The following is a 21,544-nucleotide window of genomic DNA, read 5'->3' on the forward strand; positions in this document are numbered from 1 at the left end:
TTCAAGTTAGAAGAGGAACTATGAGTGATGATTCATTTATAGGTTGTATTCATTTCATAAAATATATGTCAACTTGCTAACTATTTTTGCTTGTGCAGGTAGGGCACACATACTAAGGAGGTATGGATGAATCATTTAAAACATCAAGAAAGGAATTCTTTGTGTCATTTTCTTTTGTCTTTCTTCCCAATGGTTTTACAGCCCTGATGTCACTGTAACTGATTGTGGTGCCCTGGGTATTCTGTATACACATATGGGAAGTAGGGAAGGGAGGAAACATCAAAATGTAGAGACAAAGCGTAAAAGGTGAACCAATGTAACAGCAATGCTTACAAAACTATATGCTGTACCACCAACTGTACAACTTGGGGAAGGGGAGGGAGCAGGGAAGGGGATGGTGGGAGAAAATTGATGGAGGAGGTAAGTTTGATAAGAAATGTACTCACTGCCTAAGGTATGAAACTGTAAGTCCTCCATACAGTAAATAAATCAATTAAAAAAAGGAAGGAATTCTATTTTTATATTTAATAATAAATAATATATCTTCCTCAGTGGGGCTAATACCACACTTGTGGTGTTGGGGGACGAATCAGGAAAAACAGCAGTTTGTCTGTCTGGGCTGTGGAGCAAGACACACTTTAAGAAAATCTAAAAGAAAAAAAAATAACCTTGAGTGATTTTATAAAATCTAATTGTTTTACTTTTAACAATTTGCATTATTTTAGTGCATGAATAGTTGAGAAATTGAATCCCAAGGTTTTGTGAAATGCTTTTTAAAACTTTAATTTTGCGTAATTATTGGTTGTGCTTCTTTGCTTTCTAAGTTAGTAAATTATCCATTTTTATGGCTATTTATAACCAATTCAGTTTTTCTTTCTCATTATGATAAAGTTATTTTAATTCTTATTAAGGATCCCAGGAAATATTTTATTCAAGAAGCTACTACAATAGGGTCTGTATAGGGGAGAAATTGCAGTCAACTTTACATACAAGGAAGTGTACAGATTTATGTGGGCAGGTAGTGGATGGAAATGAATACTCAGAGAACAATGATGTCATAGCATTACTTGCTCTAATTGAGCAGTACTTTACAAAGTGCACATCAATTTGATTCTAATAGGCTAACATAAATTTCTTTACACCTATTCAAGTCAGGTACTGACATCTGTGTAGTAAAATCATGATATTTCATTTTTTAAACTTTACTGAAAAAGAGTGTTGGAATAAGTGGGGATTCTGGTTAAACTCCCTTAAAAAGATTCTTGCTGAAGGCAGGCCAAGGTGATTAGATTTCACCGGGAGGATATGGCAGTGGAGGAATTTGATCAGATATCAAGGCTGATAAGACTGTGTAGGTAGGAGATTCTTATTAAAACTGAGTGATAGAGATAAGGTGAAAGCCTGGAGGGCTTAGAGGAGATTGATGAATTTGATAAAGGTGGATGTCTCTCAGGGGCAATCAGTAAACACCAGTAAGTATGAAAGGTACTATTCATGACTTTAAAAGAAAACCTAATTCTTTCTATGAAGTGTACAGATTCCTTCCTAGTATCCTTGCTAGCTTCTTTTTCCTAGTCTTAGATCCTAAACGCTATTGTTATGACACTGTCCTTTGTGACCCTTAGAGATTGTACCCATTCCAATTTCCTTTACCTGCAAATACTGTAAGTCTTTCATGTTTTGAATTCACATATAAAAGTACCTAATTGATATATTTTCTTGGATGTATTCCATCCAAATCTGATATTGTTATTTTCCATATCCCAAACACATTTCTGCTGAATTAAACTTTTTCCCTGTTCTTCCCCCATCTAGGTACATGGCTTTTTGCTCTAAAGTCCAGTATTGTCTGGTGAATACAGTGGGCCAGACTTTTGTGTGGTAGTATCTGTCTGCTGTATGTCTTTCAGTTCCTGAAGTTTCAGCCATCTGTAACCCTGTGTTTTAGGTGTGATCAAATATAAAGACAGTATCTGTCTCTCTACCCATGAGCTACGTCCATTTACACTTACTGAAATTATAAACATATTTGGATTTGTTTGGTTCACCTGGTTGTTTGTCTTCTATCTGTCCTGCTGCTCTAATATTGCTTCTTGGCATATTACTTAGACCCGGTCTCCTTACTTCAAGTGCTCTGTCTAATCAGAAAGTCAATATCTATACATTTCTATTAGCTGACCTTCAAATCTACAATTTTTGTGGCTTATCTCATTTTTATCCATTTTCTGAATCAGGGTATAATTCTGGAATTGTACATTATATTATATCCATTTTCTGAATCAGGGTACAATTCATGTTACATTTTGTTGTTAGGTATTCTTAGTCTCTTTTACTTAGTTTAAATCTTTGAATTTTGATGATTTTGTACTTTTGATAACTACAACTTAATTATTTCATGTAATGTTTCCCTTTATGTCTCTCTATTGTTTTCTCCTGATGAAATTCAGAATATGAATTTTTCACAAGATTAATAGAGGGCTAATATTGTATTCTTCCTATGCATCATGCTGGGGATGACATGATGTTTGTCAGGCTTATTATTATTTTAACATAATTTTAATTTGATCGTCATCAAGAGGTGTCTGTCCGATCTTCTGAAAATTTACTTCCATTTTTATAATGAATATTTTTATAGGAGATTCTACTTAATTACTGTTATTTTGATTATACTTTTGTTCAGACATTGACAATGCTTGATGGAGACTAGTATCTGGTGTTGATTGTCCAATCACCATTTTTGTTTCTATTCTTCCAAATATATAAGAAGAATTTTATACTACGGAAGATCTTTCTTCGGTGCAACCTATGTACCTAGTTAGCCTCTCAATTCCCTTCCTTCCTTTCCCTTCCTTTCTTTCTTCCCAGTCATCAAAATGGACTTGTTTTATTTTGTGGATTTTGGCTTCATAGTTTCTTTTTGTTGTTGAAACTAACCCAGACTTAGCGAATGCAAGCCCTTTCTTGTTCTCTTCAGATGTCTTTCACAGTGTTCTTGTCAAGTTTTGACCCTTCCCCACATTCTGACAACTAAACACATTGAAGACTCATCCGAATAGTTTCTTCATTCATCCTTGTAATTAAACACTTCTCCAAGAAACCCAAATTTCTTTTATTAGGAAATGGTATTTAGAAACCAAGATCTGGGCACCTAGGGTGCTCTCTGCTCTTGCTGATTGGTTTCTTAGCTCTTCCAGTGGATACGAATAAGGAATTATTTATTCTTATGCATATAAACACACTTATCTCTATATGTATATTTGTATATAATGTATAATTTGTCTAAAGCAAAAATATGAGTTTATCCTGACATCTGTATTTTAATATGTCATGGAATCTTTTTAGCCTCCTCCTTTCCTTATATGTTACACTGCTCTCTAATTATGTTTTCTTATTTGTTTACTAGAGAATACACAGCAATGTCATCTCAGGATTGTTAAGTCATACCTCTGGGAAAACAAAAGTGCTCATTAGAATAAATACTTGCATCACCTCATAGAGAATAGAATCAAAATTTAGTTCCCAAGTTAGACTATTTTCTTTGCTATGTGCTTTACTTACTTACATATAATACCTTAGATGCTGCTAGTATTCTGTTGTGGAGAACTCCCAAACCCTGGTTGATCTAATTCTATTCATTTATTCTATTCATTTATTGTTAATTGATTGTAGTGTGAAAGTAGCTTGGTTCTGAGAATCAGAATTAGACAAAAATGCTGTTGGATATAGAGCTTTATCTTTTAGACGAGATTGGGCACGTTAAGGGTGGTATGGCAGTAGACAGGTTTATCTTTTAGTCTTTTGCTTTTTTTTCATTTCGGAAATAAGGTTGTTGTATCTTATTTATTTGGTATAGATGTTCAAAGTCTCTTCTATTCATTGTTACTTCCTTGTTTATATAATACCTGCATCAATGCTGCCCTCTGCAGTCAATGCAGCAAAAATCCAGCTTCTTCAGGCAGTCTTGGTAGAGGAGTTATCCTCTAATGCCTGATTCCCACTTATATTTCCCTCATGTTTTCTCTCATTTCTTTTCTCACTTTTAATTTCTTTTCTCCTTTTCTCAATTGCACAAGATTTATTTTTCTTTCCTTGTGTGTTCTTCTCTATTAAGGAAAGCTAACATATCAAACATAATTTTAAGTATCTTCCTACAGAAGTGTTGAATATAACCTCGCACTTTATTTTTTTTAGTATTTTTACACTTAAACCAGGCATATTCTTTCTGTGAATGGTTGTACATCTACTTAGTACCCATTACTAGTTCTACCCTTTATACTTCTGTGCATTTTTTTTCAAATTGCCCTTGTTTGGAAAAGGTTATAGAGGACAAGATCATGAGGGCATAATAAAAAATTTTCTTGTTGGATTTCTCTTTGATGTTTGGGATTTTTGTCCTTAAGTCATCTGGAAAGTGTGTGTGTGTGTGTGTGTGTGTGTGTGTGTGTGTGTGTGTGTGTACACTGGTCTTGAATTCATGTCTTGGGCACTGAGTTTCCTCAAGGCCAACACTCTATATCATAAGCTAGAATTCCATTTCCAGCTCTTTTTGCTGGTTAATTGGTGAATCTTATGGACATTTTCCCACACAGGCTAGCTTTAAACCACAATCATCAGATCTCAGTCACCTGAGTAGCTGGAATTACAGATGTGAGCCACTGTCTCCTGCACATTTTTTGTTGTTGTGGTTATTGTTTTTTGAAGTTAGAATGCAGTTTTAGGAGAGTTCTCTTTTAATGTCCTATAATTTATCTGACAAAATACACATATACTCACTTCAAGATACTAGTAACGTATTTTGAGGAAAACTATGAGAAAAATTGCTGTTTCTCAGATGAGTAAATGACTTCATCAAAAAGCCATTACAGCTGGGATTTTGAGAGTTGACGTTGATTAGAAAGATGACTGTCAGAAACCTCTTCACTGGGGCAAGGTAACAGTGACTATAGCAGTGTGATCACAACAGTGAATTCTGTGTAGTACACATGTGAAATTTGTAGTTAGACAAATGGATTTCAATATGGTGAGAAAGGCTGCTTTGTTGAGCCACTGTGCTAAAAGAAGTGGCCAGTTAGGGAATGCTAAAGGAAAGTGGGTATAAGGTGGTGCAGTGTTGGTTGGGTAGATGGAATAAAACTGGTAAGAATCTTATCGTAGGAAGCTAGCAGAACATGGTAGAATTTGGCTGTGTTGAGTCAGACTAAAACATTCATGCTACTTACGAAAGACATATGAGACCACTTTTTTTCAAACTTTATTAGAGATGTGGAATTGATGCTATAAATTTCTGCGTAAGAAAATATAGTATTATGGTGTGGCAATTACATAATAGTCACTTATTTCTAAGGTCATACATCTTAGTGCTTTTGGTTACCTACATTTTATCCCACTGTAACCTGGCTTTTTATCTCTGCTCTCTGTTCCTGTTCAGCAAAGTATCCCTAAGTGTGTGTGTATGTGTGTGTGTGTGTGTGTGTGTGTGTGTGTGTGTGGTTTTGTTTTTTATTCCAAAATCACTCTTTTTCCTTAGTTATTCTACTCCATAAATATTTAATGAAGACTACTTTATTATAAGGTCCATTGTTAGGCAAAAGACTTTTTTTGTATGATTGTTAATAAGTAAACCACAGTACATTTTCACTAGTATCTGGGGTCTCATGTTTGCTAGATTTTCTTTGTCATAGTGGAGCTCTGATACTTGAGTCATACTACCATCCATCAGTTTGCTTGTTAACTGGAAATGATGATTTAGGGGCTTTTCTGCTGTGGTTGTCTGATCCCTGATCTTCCGGGTCTCAGCCTCCTGATTAGATTAGAGGCAGGTGCTGCTAGTACAATAATACTAGTATTGTTAATCTAAATTTTAGAAGACAGTTGTTTTAAAGCAGCAAAGGGGAAGTGCTTTTCATTTGGAGGGAGCTGTTTTCCTTAAATCCTAGTAATGGCTGACTGCTTTGTTCAGATTTTGGAATTTTACAAACAACATTTTTTCCCCTCTCCACTAGAGGACAGTGTATCACCACTAGATTGTTTTTTCTTCCCTAAGAGTAAGATGTATACCAAAAAAGAGAATTAGTTTCAAATCACATTGATTTGATATTAATGATGATGTTAATAATCATGTTGATATAAAAAGCTAGTTGAAAGTTTGTAAAGTCTGCCACTTGTGATTTTTGTCTATTATAAATGGTATGGTTTGAGACAGGAGCTTATGTATAAATATCAGTTATGTTTTGGGTATTTGAAATTCTGTTGCATACTGAACAAAGATGAAAAAGTGGTATTAATAAATATCTACAAGCAAGCTGAATTTTAGGACAGTTTTGTATCTCATGGAAATTGAACTTCGTGTTATATATGGAATTTGTGCAGACAATGCAGTGTTTACAGTTCCAGAAAGATTGTGTAATCTCCTGAGACATCTGAAGCCTAAATATAAATGCACACATTTTAACTTTATAGTTCGCTTTTGGCAAAAATACATTGTGTTTTTTAGGAGTGTTGTGTATGGAGGATGAATATCTTTATAAATTTCCTTTCAGGTTGTCTATAAAGATTTAGAGTGCAATGACATCACAGCTTTTCCTGCTATTCTTTGAGACAGATTTTTGCAAAGCCTACAGAAATTTCATCCCATCAGTCTAACATAAATTTAACTATACTTCAAGTACTATGAAGTAGAATGATGAGATTAAATGAAATTCAATTCAATATTTAAAAAGATTCAATATTACAAAAAATCTGCTTTGCAGAAAGGGCTTCCATGTTCAAAGCTGTCTTTTTGCAACAGTGGGAAGGGTCAGTAAGTCAGTAAGGAAGTGCTTGAGAAGGCCTAGACATCACAGGAAGCCTAGCACAGGGGGACTTGCACGGGGCACAGAGTGACTTACTTGTGGGAACTCAGCTTTTGTTAAGATGAAGCTGGAGAAGAAGGAAAAGAAGAGCTGCTAGAAATGGTGTTGCTGCTGCCATTCCCAAGCTTCTATGTCATAAAGAATCTTCTAAGCCAGGTTCCAGGGACTCATACCTATAATCCTAGCTATTCAAGAGCCTTAGATCTGAAGATTGCTGTTCAAAGCCTGCCTGAACCAGAAAAGCCCACGAGACTCATTATCTCCAATTCACCACCAAAAAAAGCCCCCAAAAGAGCTGTGGCTCAGGTGGTAGGGTGCTAGCCTTGAGTAAAAAAAGCTAAGGGACAGTACCCAGACCCTGAGTTCAAGCCCCAATATTAATGCTTATGCACACTCACACACACCCATACACACGCCCGCACGCACACATGCACACGCACGCACACACACACAATCTTCTATTTCCCACAAAGCTTGCCAAATATTTAGAAGTCCCATGAGAATTTTTCCCTCAAGATTTGACCATACCAAAGAAAACAAAAAGCCCCACACATAAAAATTACTGTACAGAAGTCCACTGACAAAACTTAATTTTGCCAGCCAGTAGACTTAGAATCAATCACTATATCTCTTAAAAAGATAATGGTAATTAGAACTTTTCTCTATGTATTTTTCATTTAATCACAGTACTATTTCAGCCTACTCTTGAAATTATATATTGAATAGACTTAACTAGGAAAATGTTTCGAAGTAAAACTCACAGTGAATTCTAATTCTAAATAATTTGTGGGTATAAAACGTTAACTTTGTAATGTTTTTTATATCCTTCCTAATAGTCTTAAAATCCATCTGTTGACAGATTCTCAAAGTTATCACTGAAAAATTGTTACAAGCTGAATAATATTAAAGACAAATTTTTGTTACTCTTTGTTTGACTTTCATAATGTTTTTCTTAATAACTTGGTCAATATAAAGCCAAACTTTGTACATATTTTGAAGATATTTATCGAAATAAATATTCTCTGCAATTTGAAATTTTATCCATAATATTGATTTGACCTGATTTTAAATTTGGTTTAATTCTCTATATTTAATCAACTTTAAAACTAAATACACTGGGGCTGGGGATATAGCCTAGCGGCAAGAGTGCCTGCCTAGGATACACGAGGCCCTAGGTTCGATTCCCCAGCACCACATATACAGAAAACGGCCAGAAGCGGCGCTTTGGCTCAAGTGGCAGAGTGCTAGCCTTGAGCGGGAAGAAGCCAGGGACAGTGCTCAGGCCCTGAGTCCAAGGCCCAGGACTGGCAAAAAAAAAAAAAAAAAAAAAAAAAAAAAAAAAATAAAAAATAAAAAATAAAAAAAAAAATAAAACTAAATACAAAATAATGTATTTTCTTGAGAAACATAAAATGTGTTCATTATGGAAAATTTTATTTATGGTAAATCACAAAGCAGAAATGAAATTTGCTATAATCCCATAATGCTTAAATAACTTTATTAACAGTTGATGTTATTTCTCTCATACTTTCAGGAAGCTGACTACCACAAATTATACTTCTCTTTTCAGCAGGTTTTTAGTTTTTCTATAATATAGTTGTTACCAACAAAATGAATGAATGGTTTATTTTCAACTATAAGTTTAATTTGTATTCTTGAATGAGCAGATGGAGCTCAAACATTTTAAACTATAAGCTATCATTGTTATGCAGTTAATAGGGTAATAAAAGAAGTAATGGTAGCTGTAGCAATAATTTAGATTTGAGGAAAATTCACATACACTTCACCTATACACGTCTCCGAGCTTCTTCTAACATTAAATAACTTTCTCTTCTTCTTATATTTAACAAATGTAGGCTTTACATTTTTTTAAATTAGAGGATATGTGAACTGCGGGGTAGCACTTACAGTTCTGCTCGTTATGGCTAGGAAGTTGAGGTACATGTAGTTCTGATTTCCTGTGGCTAAGGTTTCAGAGTATAAATAAACTCTTAATTTCGATATTCTCTCTCTCTCCTCTCTCTCCTGTCTCTCCTCTCTCTCTCTCTCTCTCTCTCTCTCTCTCTTCTCTCTGTTTCTGTGTGTGTGTGTGTGCCTGCGCGCACACACACGGTGCTCCTGAGGACAGCACGCTAGCACTTTAACACTTGAACCACTGCTCCACTTTCAACTTTTTGGTGATTGATAGGACATGAGTCTCAAGGCGTTTTCTGCCTAGACTGGCTTTGAATTGCGATCTTCTGATCTCAGCCTCCCTAGTAGCTAGAATTACAGGCACAAGCCACTGGCACCCAGCTTTCTTTACCTTTAATGTGGGAATTTGGGTGCTCATTTCTCTTGCAAAATTTTTATATAGCCTAAGTTATGACTCTAATGTGCCACTGTAGGGATCAGCCATATCTATTCCAAAAGCTTGTCTTATCCATTCTGGATGCTGTGGTTTCACTTCCATTCTCATTCTTCAGTTCTGTTTAGTCCAGCAATTATTCTGGCACATTCTGCTCTCACCATGCTGACTCCCTCTTCGTTCTTTTCCCAGAGATAATAATGTTTCCCTCACACTAGTCTGACATGTATTTTCTGCATCATACAGCATTACTTCTTTAAGAATGGAGTTGACTTTTTGAAAAATTAAGTCTTGTTCTGTGAAAAAAAAAAATCCCCAGATGACTGGACTGCTCTGAGAACCAAAATGTAGTTTTTTAAATGTTCCAAACAGTTTTCCAGGTGGTGGTGGAAAGGGGCTGCCAATAGATAAGGAAAAGATAGGAAAATGGAATGGTAATATGACCATAAGGTAATGAAATGACTCTGATATAATTACTTGAAGACTTTTTTTTCTCACTGAGCCTCAGCTCGCATATTATTTTTAGCTATATCCAGGATTAATAATATCTTTTGTCAGCATAGCCTCTCTCATGAAAAGCTATCCAATAAATTTATTTCAAGGATTCTCTTTTAAAATTGTAAAATATTCTTTATATTCTAATTACATATTTCCATCAACATTTGGATCCCTTCCTCTGTTTTATAATGTAGTAAACCATAGTTATCTAGAAATCTTGCATGCTGAGTTCAATAGATGTAGTATTTCTGGATCTGTTCCAGTTTATTTTTTCCCACTTGATTAGGAGTTACATTTTTCCGTGTATTGCCTTCTGCTTCTTTTCTTGTTTAGTAGTATTTCATTGTAAGTCACAATTTAGTTACAAAAGGCTATAAAGGCTGTAGACTAGTTTAGCCTCCTCCAAAGAATACAAAAATTTGTTCTGGCAAGCAGTTATATCCCTGGGAGATAAATTTGATCTTGTGAAAGATGTTGAAACTTTTTGGGCAGGTCTAGTTCCATTTTGCCTTTATTTTCTGGCTGTAGTCTCAGTCTGTTAGGGATCTCAACTGAAAGTCATGGGAGTTCACCAAATTTTTTTCATTCTCTCTGGACTTGAATCTAATTTTCTCCACATGCACCAAGGGTGGCCTTGAAATCCCTACTCCATTGTCTTTCCTAGCTCTGATTCTATGCAAGGCTTCCTCAAGTCTCTCCCTGAGTACACACAGTTAGGAGCTCACCAAGGACCCAAGGAGACCTGCATGCTCAAATTTTGTAATTATTATTCATAAATACTTTTTAAATCAAGAAAAATTCTTTTTAAATACTGTTTTGTTAAAGCAGAAAGATTAAAAAGATGCCACAGGCTTTCCCTGTATCCTGTAGGCTTTATTTATTATAATTAATGGGCCAACACTGATTTCTATCTATATCAATTAGATATCAGTTATCAGTGAATATATATATATATGTATATATATATATATGATGGTACTGTGATTTGAACTTAGGGTATTGTACTTGCTAAGCTGGAACTCTACTTCTTGAACCATACCTCCAGTCCTGCTTTTTGATGACTATGTTGGACATGTACTCAAACTTTTCTACCAAGGCAGTTTTCAGACTATGATCCTTTAGATCAGCCTTTCAAGTATGTAATATTACAGGTGTGAACCATAAGTGCCTGTTCTTATACATTATAATTAATAAATCCATAGTATATTTAGCTTTTCTTAGTATTAATGAATTTTTTATTAAGTATATAATATAACTGCTATTTGCCTGCCATGTCTTTTTAGACTCTTCTTGTTTGTAATAATTTCTTAACTTTCTCTGGCTTTTTCAATGTTGGGAGGTTTGTGTAGTTTTTATTATTTCTTAAAGTTTTATTAACATGTACTAGTTTTACATGTTGATGAGGTTCAGTGTGATATTTCCATACATGTGTATAACATTCATGGATCAAATCCAGCCTCCCTTTCTCCATCGCCACTATTTCAGATTAACAATTTTTTGCTTCTTTATTAACCTTGATAGTTCTGAGACTTACTCTTCCTATGTTCTTGAAGAATTCCCTTCTTGAGATATTTTTTACTGATATTTTCCTCATAGTTAGACTAAGATTATAGGCTTTTTTTTTCAGGAAAGCCTGAGTCATATCCACAGTACATACTTTCAATATGAGTTTTCATTGTTTTGACTGTCCTAATTTGCTTTATTTAACATTAAACTTCTATAATATATGGAATTGACAAAGAAATGTGTTATTATATATGCCACAATACTCCCCCACCCCACCCTGCAAATAAACCATTAGCCCCCATTCTCTTTTCTGCAAATTCTGAGCCACAATTTTTGCTTTTTTTAAAAAAATATTCTAACTGGAGTGATATATCTCAGTGCAGATAGGGTTTGCATTCATAGCTATATAATCATCAAAGAAACCCCTTTTCAAGACAAATACTTCATCATGCTTTCCTCTGTGTAAAAGTGTTATAAAGACATAGAAATCTATAAATTGTATATCTGATCTTTGCAGATAATATAATTTTCTAAATATACATAGGACTTACCATTGTGTTTAGTCAGTTTTAATTTATTTTTATCAATTGACTAATTAATTAGTCAGAGTTAGGATTTCACTATGTAGTCCACGCTGATCGTGCACACTCGGTCTTTTTCCCTTTGCCTCTTTAGTGTTGGGATTTCAGGCTTGTCTTTCCATACCTTGTTTTAAGCAGTTCTCAAGCTTTCATGGTTTTAGAAATAAAATGACTGAATTCACTCAAGCAGAAGAAGAAAATAAATGTTTTCTCACTGAATTCTAATCGTTCAAAATGTAGTCTATAAAGGAGCAGAAGTAATCTTTAAAAAAATTAAACTCTTGACTAACATATGTAAGTTACAGAGCTCTTTACACAAATACAGAAGATTTATTCTAAGATACAAATTGAGAGACAATCATGAAGGGTGATACGTAAAATTGACTTGCAAAAACCAAAGCAGTCACCTTTTGAGTGTGTCATCCCTAGTTCCACCTCTTAGAATCCAGTTAGGAAAATGGATGGAAAAGAGCAGCTTAGACTCAGCGAACTTCCTGCCATCATGCTTACAGATGGTGCTCAGGACTGAAGCTGCTGGGGAGGCAGTAGTGGGAGGGTGGGGGTGAGCTTGAAGAATATTTTTTCTTTGTCCTATTTCCAGACTTTATGCTACACATGCAAATATGAGTCAACAAGTAACCAAATAGCAGTTGTTGTCAACAGATGAGTTAAAAGTAGTGATATTTCTATTATAGAACCTCCTCTGCTTTGAATTCCTCATCATTGATGGAGTACCACATGTGGTTGGAATTGAGCTAAGTGTTCTATATTCAGAGATAGAATGAAAACTTCCTTATACCACAGAATTATCATCTGGTAGAAGAGATGTTCGGTTTAAAAATTATTAAAATGGCTGGGTGCTGGTCGCTCATGCCTGGCAATCCTAATTAATCAGGAGGCAGAGATCTGAGATTTTTTTTTTTTGAAGCCAGCCCTGGCAGGAAAGTCTGTGAGACTCTTTATCGCCAATTAACCAGAAAAAAGTTAGAAGTGGTAGAGCATTAGCCTTGATCAAAGAACCTCAGGGACAGTGCTCAAACTGATTTCAAGCCCCAGACCTGGAACAAAGATAGGAAAGGGGAGAAAAGATTATTAAAATGTGGTATTCTGAAGGGATTCACAGTTATAAATAGTCTTTCCCTTCCACTGAGCTGGCTGGGGTAGGAGTCAAGTAGCTTTGGAGAGTCATGGACACCTGAGATGAACCACAAGTAGGACCTAGAGTGAGATGAGCCAAGGAGAGTGTGGGGAACCTTTTTCTGGCAAAGGAATCCTCTGATGAAGAAGGGGAAATAAGCTCAAAAGGGAGGAGAGCTTGTGCAGGTAATTATTGTATGTGGCTTGCAGAATGGACTGATTTTAAAGGTATGTCATGAATTTGGAAGAATAAATGATTTCTTATTAGCAGAGGGCAGGGTGAGACAGAGTGTTAGATCTGAAGTCTTGAGATTTGATGGTAACCTTCAGAGGATTTTTTAGGCAGAACAGGTCTCCATTTTAAACTGAGCATTTGAGCCTTCACAATGAGAAGATAACAGTAGGGAGGCTGTTGATGACACTGTTCTAATAACTGAAGACAGAATTGTCATGCTGCCAGGAGTCTTTGACTGGTAACCTCTGTAATACCTGATCTGGATATGCAAGGATGCAGTAAGCAATAGAAAAATGGAAGCAGTGGGTTTTGGAGACACAGTGGATGTTGAGATCAGACATGAAGGATGATAATAAATTTTGGCATCTCTTTTCAAATAGAGCACAGTTCATTCATATCGTAGAGACCCTGAAGATATTAAGTAGCTTTTGTTTCTATTTTCTTTTCACACAATACTTTCTTCACAGCTCTGAGAAGCCTCAAAAAGCCTAAACAAGTATTTGTAAGTAGTAGGATTTCATAGGCAGAAACTGCATGTCAGCAACTGGTGAGATACCTCACCTCATGAATTTGATCGTTCACAACAGTTGTTTTCCCCTTACCACTACTTGCAAATGGTGCATAAGGAAGTTGGAGAAGACTCCGAAACAGAAGAAGAAAATGTTCCCACCATTGAGGAATAGTCACACTTCCCCCGATGGCCAAAATCAACCAGAGAAGAAATAGAAGGAAATTAATTTCTTGTTTCCCTTTGTTAGTATTTGAAGATGTGTTAGTGCTTTTTTTTTATACTTTTAGCAAGTTTTTCCTTTTGGTCTATAATGAAAAGAGCTTGCAGATTCTTTTCTCCTGTATTTAAAGGAAGAAGAACATGCCAGTGGTTAAGTTCTGAGGTAATTAATGCCAAGTTGAGAAAGTAGCTGATCTGGCTGAATATCTTCTTATCCAATTGAATGTATGCTGCATTTTCTTTCTGTGAGGTAATTACTGTTTTTTTATTTGCTTTTTAGGGTGAGAAGTTTCAAGAGAGTTTAAGACAAGGGGCCATTATTATTGCTGCCTTAATTAAAGAAAGAAGCTCTGGACTTGTTGGCCAGCTACTGGTAGCATGAAGAACATAGGCAGAACATCACCGATAAGGCTTCTGAAAGCACTGACCTATGCGTCTCTGTGGTATATGCGGTCGAATGTTAGTTGTTTTCTCTATCTTATCATTTGTAAGTTGGGGTACTTGAATTGTAACAGTGGATCAATGCTTGTATCTGTGAAATTACATTCATCATAACACAAATTGTCTCAACCAGAAAGAGCATGTAAATGGAGAATAACTGCCTTCATATAAAGAATTTTTCACAAAAGTTGAAAGCCCAAATAAAAACATGATTGACATGAGGTTTTCCTTTAGGGAACAAACATTTAGAATATGTCAGTTATTAAGTATACATTCATTAATTTGCACGTGGCAATGAAGTTAATGGATAATAATATTCAGAATTCTTCTTCTTTCTATTATTGTCCTCTTACTAGGTGAAATTTTGTGTTGTCTTATTTTGGAATTTTCTGCAACTTAAAATAAGGGGTTAATGAAATGGAACCGTTCTAAATAATTTCAAAAGTTGCCTCCTGCTCTTTAAGTTCCCTGAAGAAGTTATAATTGCCTTCTGCTTCTCCATTATTTTAAAATTGTTTTCATTGGCTTATAAATGTAATGTTAACGTTCATTATTTTGAGGAGTCTCTACTTTTTCTGAGTTAGTTTGAAGAAGTCTGTAGAAGTTTATAAAAAGTGATTTATTTTAGCCAGCTTCCTGTTGGTAGCCTTCTCTTAGGAAGGAGTCCACTGTATCTTTTCAATATGTAGTCCATGCTGGTCTCAAAGTTTCTCTCTAGATCAGGTTGGCCTCAAACACATGACCCTTTTACCTCAGCAACTGGAGTGCTGGAATTACAGGAATGTGTCACCATGCTTGACTTTAAGTTAGTTACTGTTTTGATGTAGATACTCTTGCCAGGTTAAATCAAATTATTATTTTTCCCAATTTCCATTGACCTATACTTCTCAAATTATAATATTTTCCTTTATATAGTATGTACCCATGGTGTACATTCAGTTATTAGTGCCACTTATTATTTAATATATACTTATTTTATAAAAATAGGTCAAATCATACCAGGGCTTAGATTGAATATGAAAATTGTAAAAGTCACATGAAATATTTTCAATTCAGTAGACAATGAAATATCTATTCTATGGAATTTCTTCTCTAACACATTAGATAATTTTACCTATTCCTCTCAAGTACTAATATACTAACAGTTTATATTTAAGTCCTAATGAGTGTGATAAAATGAATATGAAATAATTATTAAAATATATTCTCATAAGTATAATAGATTGACTGTAGACTTACATTTACATTGCTTGGTTCACCATTTTTTTCTCTACCTCTAGTTTTTAGGAAGTGTAAAATTGGGTAACTTAAATTCTTTAGTATGAAAAAATGTGAGCTAAGGGTTTTGGTCACAATGTCTTTGTCCCTGTTGAGGTGGTCACCTATGGGGTTAAGACACCAAAGCATAGCCCATACGTAGGACAGATAGAAATAGTCAGGCAACAGTGTTTCAAGACTCTGAAAGTGCTCATAAAGACAGAGGAGATTGCCTAATGATATCATAGCCATCTTCACATCAGAGCAAAATGTATTATGTGTTCATGGTGCTGCTGGAGTAAAGGGACCTACTGAGCTTCTAGTTGTATGCCAGTATGGTATAAACAGTTGTGAGCAGCACATAATACTTGATAATGATAATAAATGACTACATTACTAGTTGATGTATTTATATAAAAATGAAAGATAGAAGGGAAATGTTACCTAGGTTTTAAAATGTTACCTGGGCCATTGGCTTTAAGAACGGAGGCTGCTGGAGGTGTGGCTCAGCTTCCAGGGCCTGGCTGGAAGCTCTAGCTTTCTGATCAAACTCTAGCACCATCCTCACTCTTCCCCCACCCCTCAAAAAATGTCTGAGTGCCAATGGAATTTGCTATACTTACAATCCTAGCTATTCAAGAGGCTTATATATGAGAGGATTGTGATTTAGTGCCAACCTGTAAGGGAAAGACTACAAGACTCCATCTGTATAATAATCAACAAAAAGTGGAGATAGAAGTGTGGCTCAAGTGGTAGAGTATCTACAAAGCAAGCCAGCTAAGCAAATGTAAAGCCCTGAGCTCAAACCCAGTACTGGTCAAAAAAACAAAAAACAAAAAACAAAAAAACACAAAGAATACAAAACACAGAAAGGCAGACAACGCTGAAGGCAGAGCGAAATCACTATCTCTATAAAAGGGTACCGGTTAACAGTAAAAAGCATAGATTTCAGGTTAGTGAAGAAAGAGTACAGTGGACAAGAATATCTCCTTGCTACATTAGTGTTTCCCAGCTCCGAGACAACCCCTGCCACACACACACACACACACACACACACACACACACACACACACGTACACGTCTTGCACTGTTTAGATGAGGAAGTTAGCACTGAGGATCTTAATTACTTTGCCCAGTGAACCACATTTAAGCTCTCTTACACTCCGGAAAACTAGTAATCAGCTTTAAGCTCATACCCATCCACAACAGTGACTCCTGGAAAAGACATCCAAAAATATAGGATTTCAGTTAGAAGCCAATGCTCTCCCTGAGCACGGAGGAATGGACATAGATGGAGGCATGTAGCTGTCCAGAGACCAGAGGGAAGCCCTGGAGCTTTTGGCTTTCCAGCCACCTTCCAGCACACAGAATGTAGGTATGGTTAAGCAGATGGAAGGATTTCCTGGCCAAGAGGTAAAGATATTTTATTGATCCAGAAGTATCATTACAATGGTGCTTTTAGTCTTTAATTTGTAAATTGCATTCCTCTAGCAAAATGATCCATTCTCACTTTATTTTCCAAAATTATCTTTTCAAAGCTCCATTAATTTTGCTTAAGGGTGACTAAAATTGCCTCAATTCATGGGAAATTTTTGGAAATACTTTTATGTATAACTTTATACTATTAAGTGCAGTCTGAAGATAGGCATTTTAGGAGTTCAACACTGAGTGATCAGTGACATATTGGTAAGAGGTTTATTTCTACTAAAATCCTCAATGTAAGACATGAGTTGATATTAAGTATACTCATCCATAGATAAGAGTCAGACCTTTATGTTTTACATAGTTATTGATTTTTCATATAATTTATTATAAATATCATCTTTACATTTCGTGTGTATAACAGTCCTTTTATGAGAATCAATTGCATGAGAAATTATGTTAAAATATGTAGTAATGTTTAACCTCATTGTGAGCTCATGGAAACATAAATCATAACATTTTTTTTCTTTATGCCTGTCCTGGAGCTTGAACTCTGGGCTTGGGTGCTATCCCTAAATGCAAATAATATTTGTTTAAAACATTTAGGATATCATTTGCAAGAAGAGAAAGTGAAGTTGTTTTAAAAAGGCTTATTTGAAAAAACAGAATACATAACATTTATGTACTTCAAGTTTATTAGTGTGACTTCAAGCCTCTGCTGGAGAGTTAGAGGCTGGGAGAATGGTGGAAATGCTGTTTATGAGACTTTATCTCCGTGGCTAGCTGAGCATAGTGACCTGTGCTAGTCATCTCAGCTACACAGGAGTCTGAGCTTGGTGGACTAAGATTCTGTGCCATCCCAGACCAAAACCTTTCAAGTCTTCATCTAAACAGGAAAAAAAAAGTTGGGTGTGGTAGTGTGTGCCTGTTCTATCAGCTACAGTGGGGAGCATAAATTGGAAAGACTAGCTCTGGTGAAAAGTGTGATCCTATTTCAAAAATACCCAGAGTATAATGGGATGGGACTTAAGTCAAGCAGTTGAACCACTGCCTACTCAGTCCAGAGTTCAAACCCCAATACTGTTAAAAAAATTTTTTAAGTCAGTATACTAGAAATGGCCATGGAGGAGTAGGTAGGATTTGTGTTTGACATTGTATTATTTCTTAGTTTCATATTTTAAAAATGTTTGCTATTTTACCATGAAAAGTAAAAGGAAGCTATTACATTTTCTAAACAGTTGTCTTTATAAAACAATATGTATTGTTTTATCAATATCTAAATAAACTGATATTTTCAAATCCGGTGGCATTTGTATTAATTATATACATACATACATAAATATCCTTCAATATAAGTTTTAATTTTTGAATAAATATATTGTTCTCAAAATACAGCAACATAATGATTTATATTTTGGACAGAATTTAAATTTCAAATAGATTATTCTGTTAAAAAGTATTTTAGCTAGGTACTGATAACTAACACCTATAATCCTAGCTTCTCAAGAAGCATGCTAGCAAACTGATTAAATGTAAGGCCAGGAAGGAAGGGAGGAAGGGAGGAAGGGAGGAAGGGAGGAAGGGAGGAAGGGAGGGAGGGAGGGAGGGAAGGAGGGAGGGAGGGAGGGAGGGAGGAAGGGAGGAAGGGAGGGAGGGAGGGAGGGAAGGAGGGAGGGAGGGAGGGAGGGAGGGAGGGAGGAAGGAAGGAAGGAAGGAAGGAAGGAAGGAAGGAAGGAAGGAAGGAAGGAAGGAAAGGAGAGAAAGAGAGTGAAAGAGAGTGAGAAAGACAGAGTGAGAGAAAGAGAAAGAAAGCCAAAGCAAGAAAGAAAATAAAGAAGTTTTCTTTTTAAATTGAAAAAACATAAACTTGATTTTTTTTCCTTCTCGGTTTTGGCAGATTTTGTTCAGCATTTATATTGACTGCTAAGGATATTAAAGCTATTCCTCAGCACAGTGGAATAGAATGTTGTGATCAGTTAACAAGGTCTGGTAAATTGTATTTTTGTTCAGAAAGACTCTTCCTCCCCCTTACTTTCACAAGGGTAATAGGTATTTAGGGTTTATCACATGAAGTGATTTGGCCAATGGTTAGCAGTGACAAAATGCTGATGGGAATGGACTTAAGATACCCCAGTGTATTACTGCTTACTGTCCTCCACTTTTCTGACTAGGGAGTTGGACCAGCAAGCAGCTGATCTCAGTATAATTGATGAATTGAGGGATGGACAAAAAAACTTGGCTAAGATCAGTCACTGAGTTCCATCAGCTGTGAGCTAAATGAATGTTCATTTTTTTTTTTTTACCTAGTCTTGACATTTGATTTTTTTTAATTTCTGGCCCAACAATAAGTAACAAAAAGAAAAGAAAATGCAAATTTCTGTGCAGTGTACAGACCTCACAAGCAGAATGCCTAGAGAAGAATTGTTGGTCAGAGCAATGATCAGTGATGTGAAGGTACCAGGAATTTCCAAGGATAACTCTGCATTCAGTGTGTTTGTAAGGTGAAAAGTAAACCTGAATAGTTTAGAAAAATGTTCAAAAAAGTGACACTTCTTTGAAGTATTATAGAGTCAGATTGAGGATATTTAAAACAATAAAATAATTAAAAAACCCAACTAACACTTACTGAATGATCATTTGTTCCACAAACTGTCTTACATATACATATACGTAGATAGATAGATAGATAGATAGATAGATAGATAGATAGATCTTCATCATAACTTCTTGCAAGGTATTGCAACCAAAGAATATACTTGAACTTCGTTTATTTGATTATTTTTATGTTGGTATTATGGTTTGAACTTCAGGATCCAGTACTCAGCCTTTACATTCAGCCTTTACATTGATTGGAATTCTAACATTTGAACCATGCCTCCAGTTGGGATTTTTACTTGTTAATTAAAAATAAGAGTCTCAAGGATTTGTTTGCTAGCTTTACATCTTGATTTTCAGATCTCAGCCTCCTGAGCAGGTAGGATTATAGATGTGAGCCATCAGTACCTGGCATATATTTTAAGTAGTTAATTCTGAGTCAGTGAAGTAGCAAGTAGGAGAAAAAAGGAAATTTCGTTATCAAGACTTAGAGAATATTTTTCTAGGAACTATATTGTATAACATTACAAAACTTGGTGTTATAAGAGAAGCTCTCAAAAATAAGAATTCTTTTTTTCTTTAATATCCATAAATGGGTGGCCCATTATGTCTCCATTTTTCCATAGTCTTTGTTTCCTTTACCAATTACTATACCAACAAACCTATTGGATTATCCTTGGACTTATATAGGAAACCAATAAGGATTGATATCCACACAGGACTATAAATATCCTCTCTGTGAGGTCTAAAGTTGGTCTTTTCTCAGACAATCAGTGATGAAGTACATGTGGATAATGAAAGAGGAAGAGGAAAAAAGACCCAGAAGAGTACACTCTTTTAGTGAACAAGAGAGTGGTGGCCATTAGTGCCTCACTTCTCTAGCTAGACAAGAAAATCAACATTGATATCTACTTACTATTTTTCAAGAGAAAGGAAAGTCTCTAAACCTTTTCTAGAAGTGCTCAGTAATGAGAGCATACATGGTCTTCCCTAGCAATGGTACTCTCTTACTTACTCACCAATAGTTGCTCCTACTGGAAAAATTTTGAAGTGAATATGTGGTATATTCGGCAAGGCAGAGTGGAGCCAAACTGGTTTTCTCTTCCTGTCTGGATTCTTTGATTTTTATAAATGTCTTCATAGCTGAAATATGTCATCAAAATTAATTTTATCCTTAGTAAGGATGCTGCCAAGTAAAATGAACAATTATTAAGGAGATAGAGGCTAGACTCTGACACCATAAATACGTTTAGAAGCATAGATGAAACCTGGCTTGTCTCATACATATTTTTACTTCTAGCTTAATCTTAGCAATTCTCACAGGGTTTTTTTTTTTTTTTTTTACAAACTAGGCCTGTATAAACGTGTGTGTGTGTGTGTGTGTGTGTGTGTATGTGTGTAATAAAAAGTCAGATACATAGATGGACTTATGATTACACAGTGTTCTGGAAGCCAGAAAGATCTTTAATTTGGAGAGTTTAGGAAATTGGATCATAAATAGGAAATACTGTTCTTTACTTATAGTTAAAAAATCTGACTTAAGTCCACAGACCTTACTGAGTGGATATCCTCACATTCAATTTTGCAAAATTGCAGTGGAACCCAGGGGCAAAAGCTTCAAAAAGGCAGTCCTGGTGATCATTTTGACCTGAGTGGAGACATGCCTGGAGATTCCATATAGAGGCCAATTTTCTGAGAATTTCCACCAGTCTGGAGACTGTCATAATTGGGTTATTTGGATAAGGTTTGGCAAAGCATCTAGTAGATTAGCTGAGCAAGGTCTCTGGAACTTTGCCATTTTGGAACTATCCATTATACTCTTTGTTCTGTATCCTTGTAAAATGGACTGTTGAAAGTGGTTGGGTTATTGGTATGTCAGGTTTTTATTTATATCATTTCCCCCTTCTAGTCTTTATATCTAAGTCCTTGATTTGACTAAAAGCA

General features: G+C 35.5%; 1 protein-coding gene across 3 annotated transcripts in view; it reads left to right on the top strand.

Annotated features, from left to right (window-relative positions):
• Window positions 1-18,309, top strand: part of Crppa (CDP-L-ribitol pyrophosphorylase A) — a 211,939-nt gene extending 193,630 nt beyond the window's left edge. For all 3 annotated transcript variants that reach the window (XM_048339749.1, XM_048339750.1, XM_048339747.1), the window contains one exon: window positions 14,166-18,309. In XM_048339749.1, the coding sequence (XP_048195706.1) occupies window positions 14,166-14,267 (102 nt within the window). In that variant the 3' untranslated portion in view covers window positions 14,268-18,309. The remainder of the gene's footprint in view (window positions 1-14,165) is intronic.
• The last annotated feature ends 3,235 nt before the right edge of the window (window positions 18,310-21,544 follow it).

The sequence above is a fragment of the Perognathus longimembris genome, chromosome 2, assembly GCF_023159225.1.
Source record: "Perognathus longimembris pacificus isolate PPM17 chromosome 2, ASM2315922v1, whole genome shotgun sequence".
Classification (NCBI taxonomy): Eukaryota; Metazoa; Chordata; class Mammalia; order Rodentia; family Heteromyidae; genus Perognathus; species Perognathus longimembris.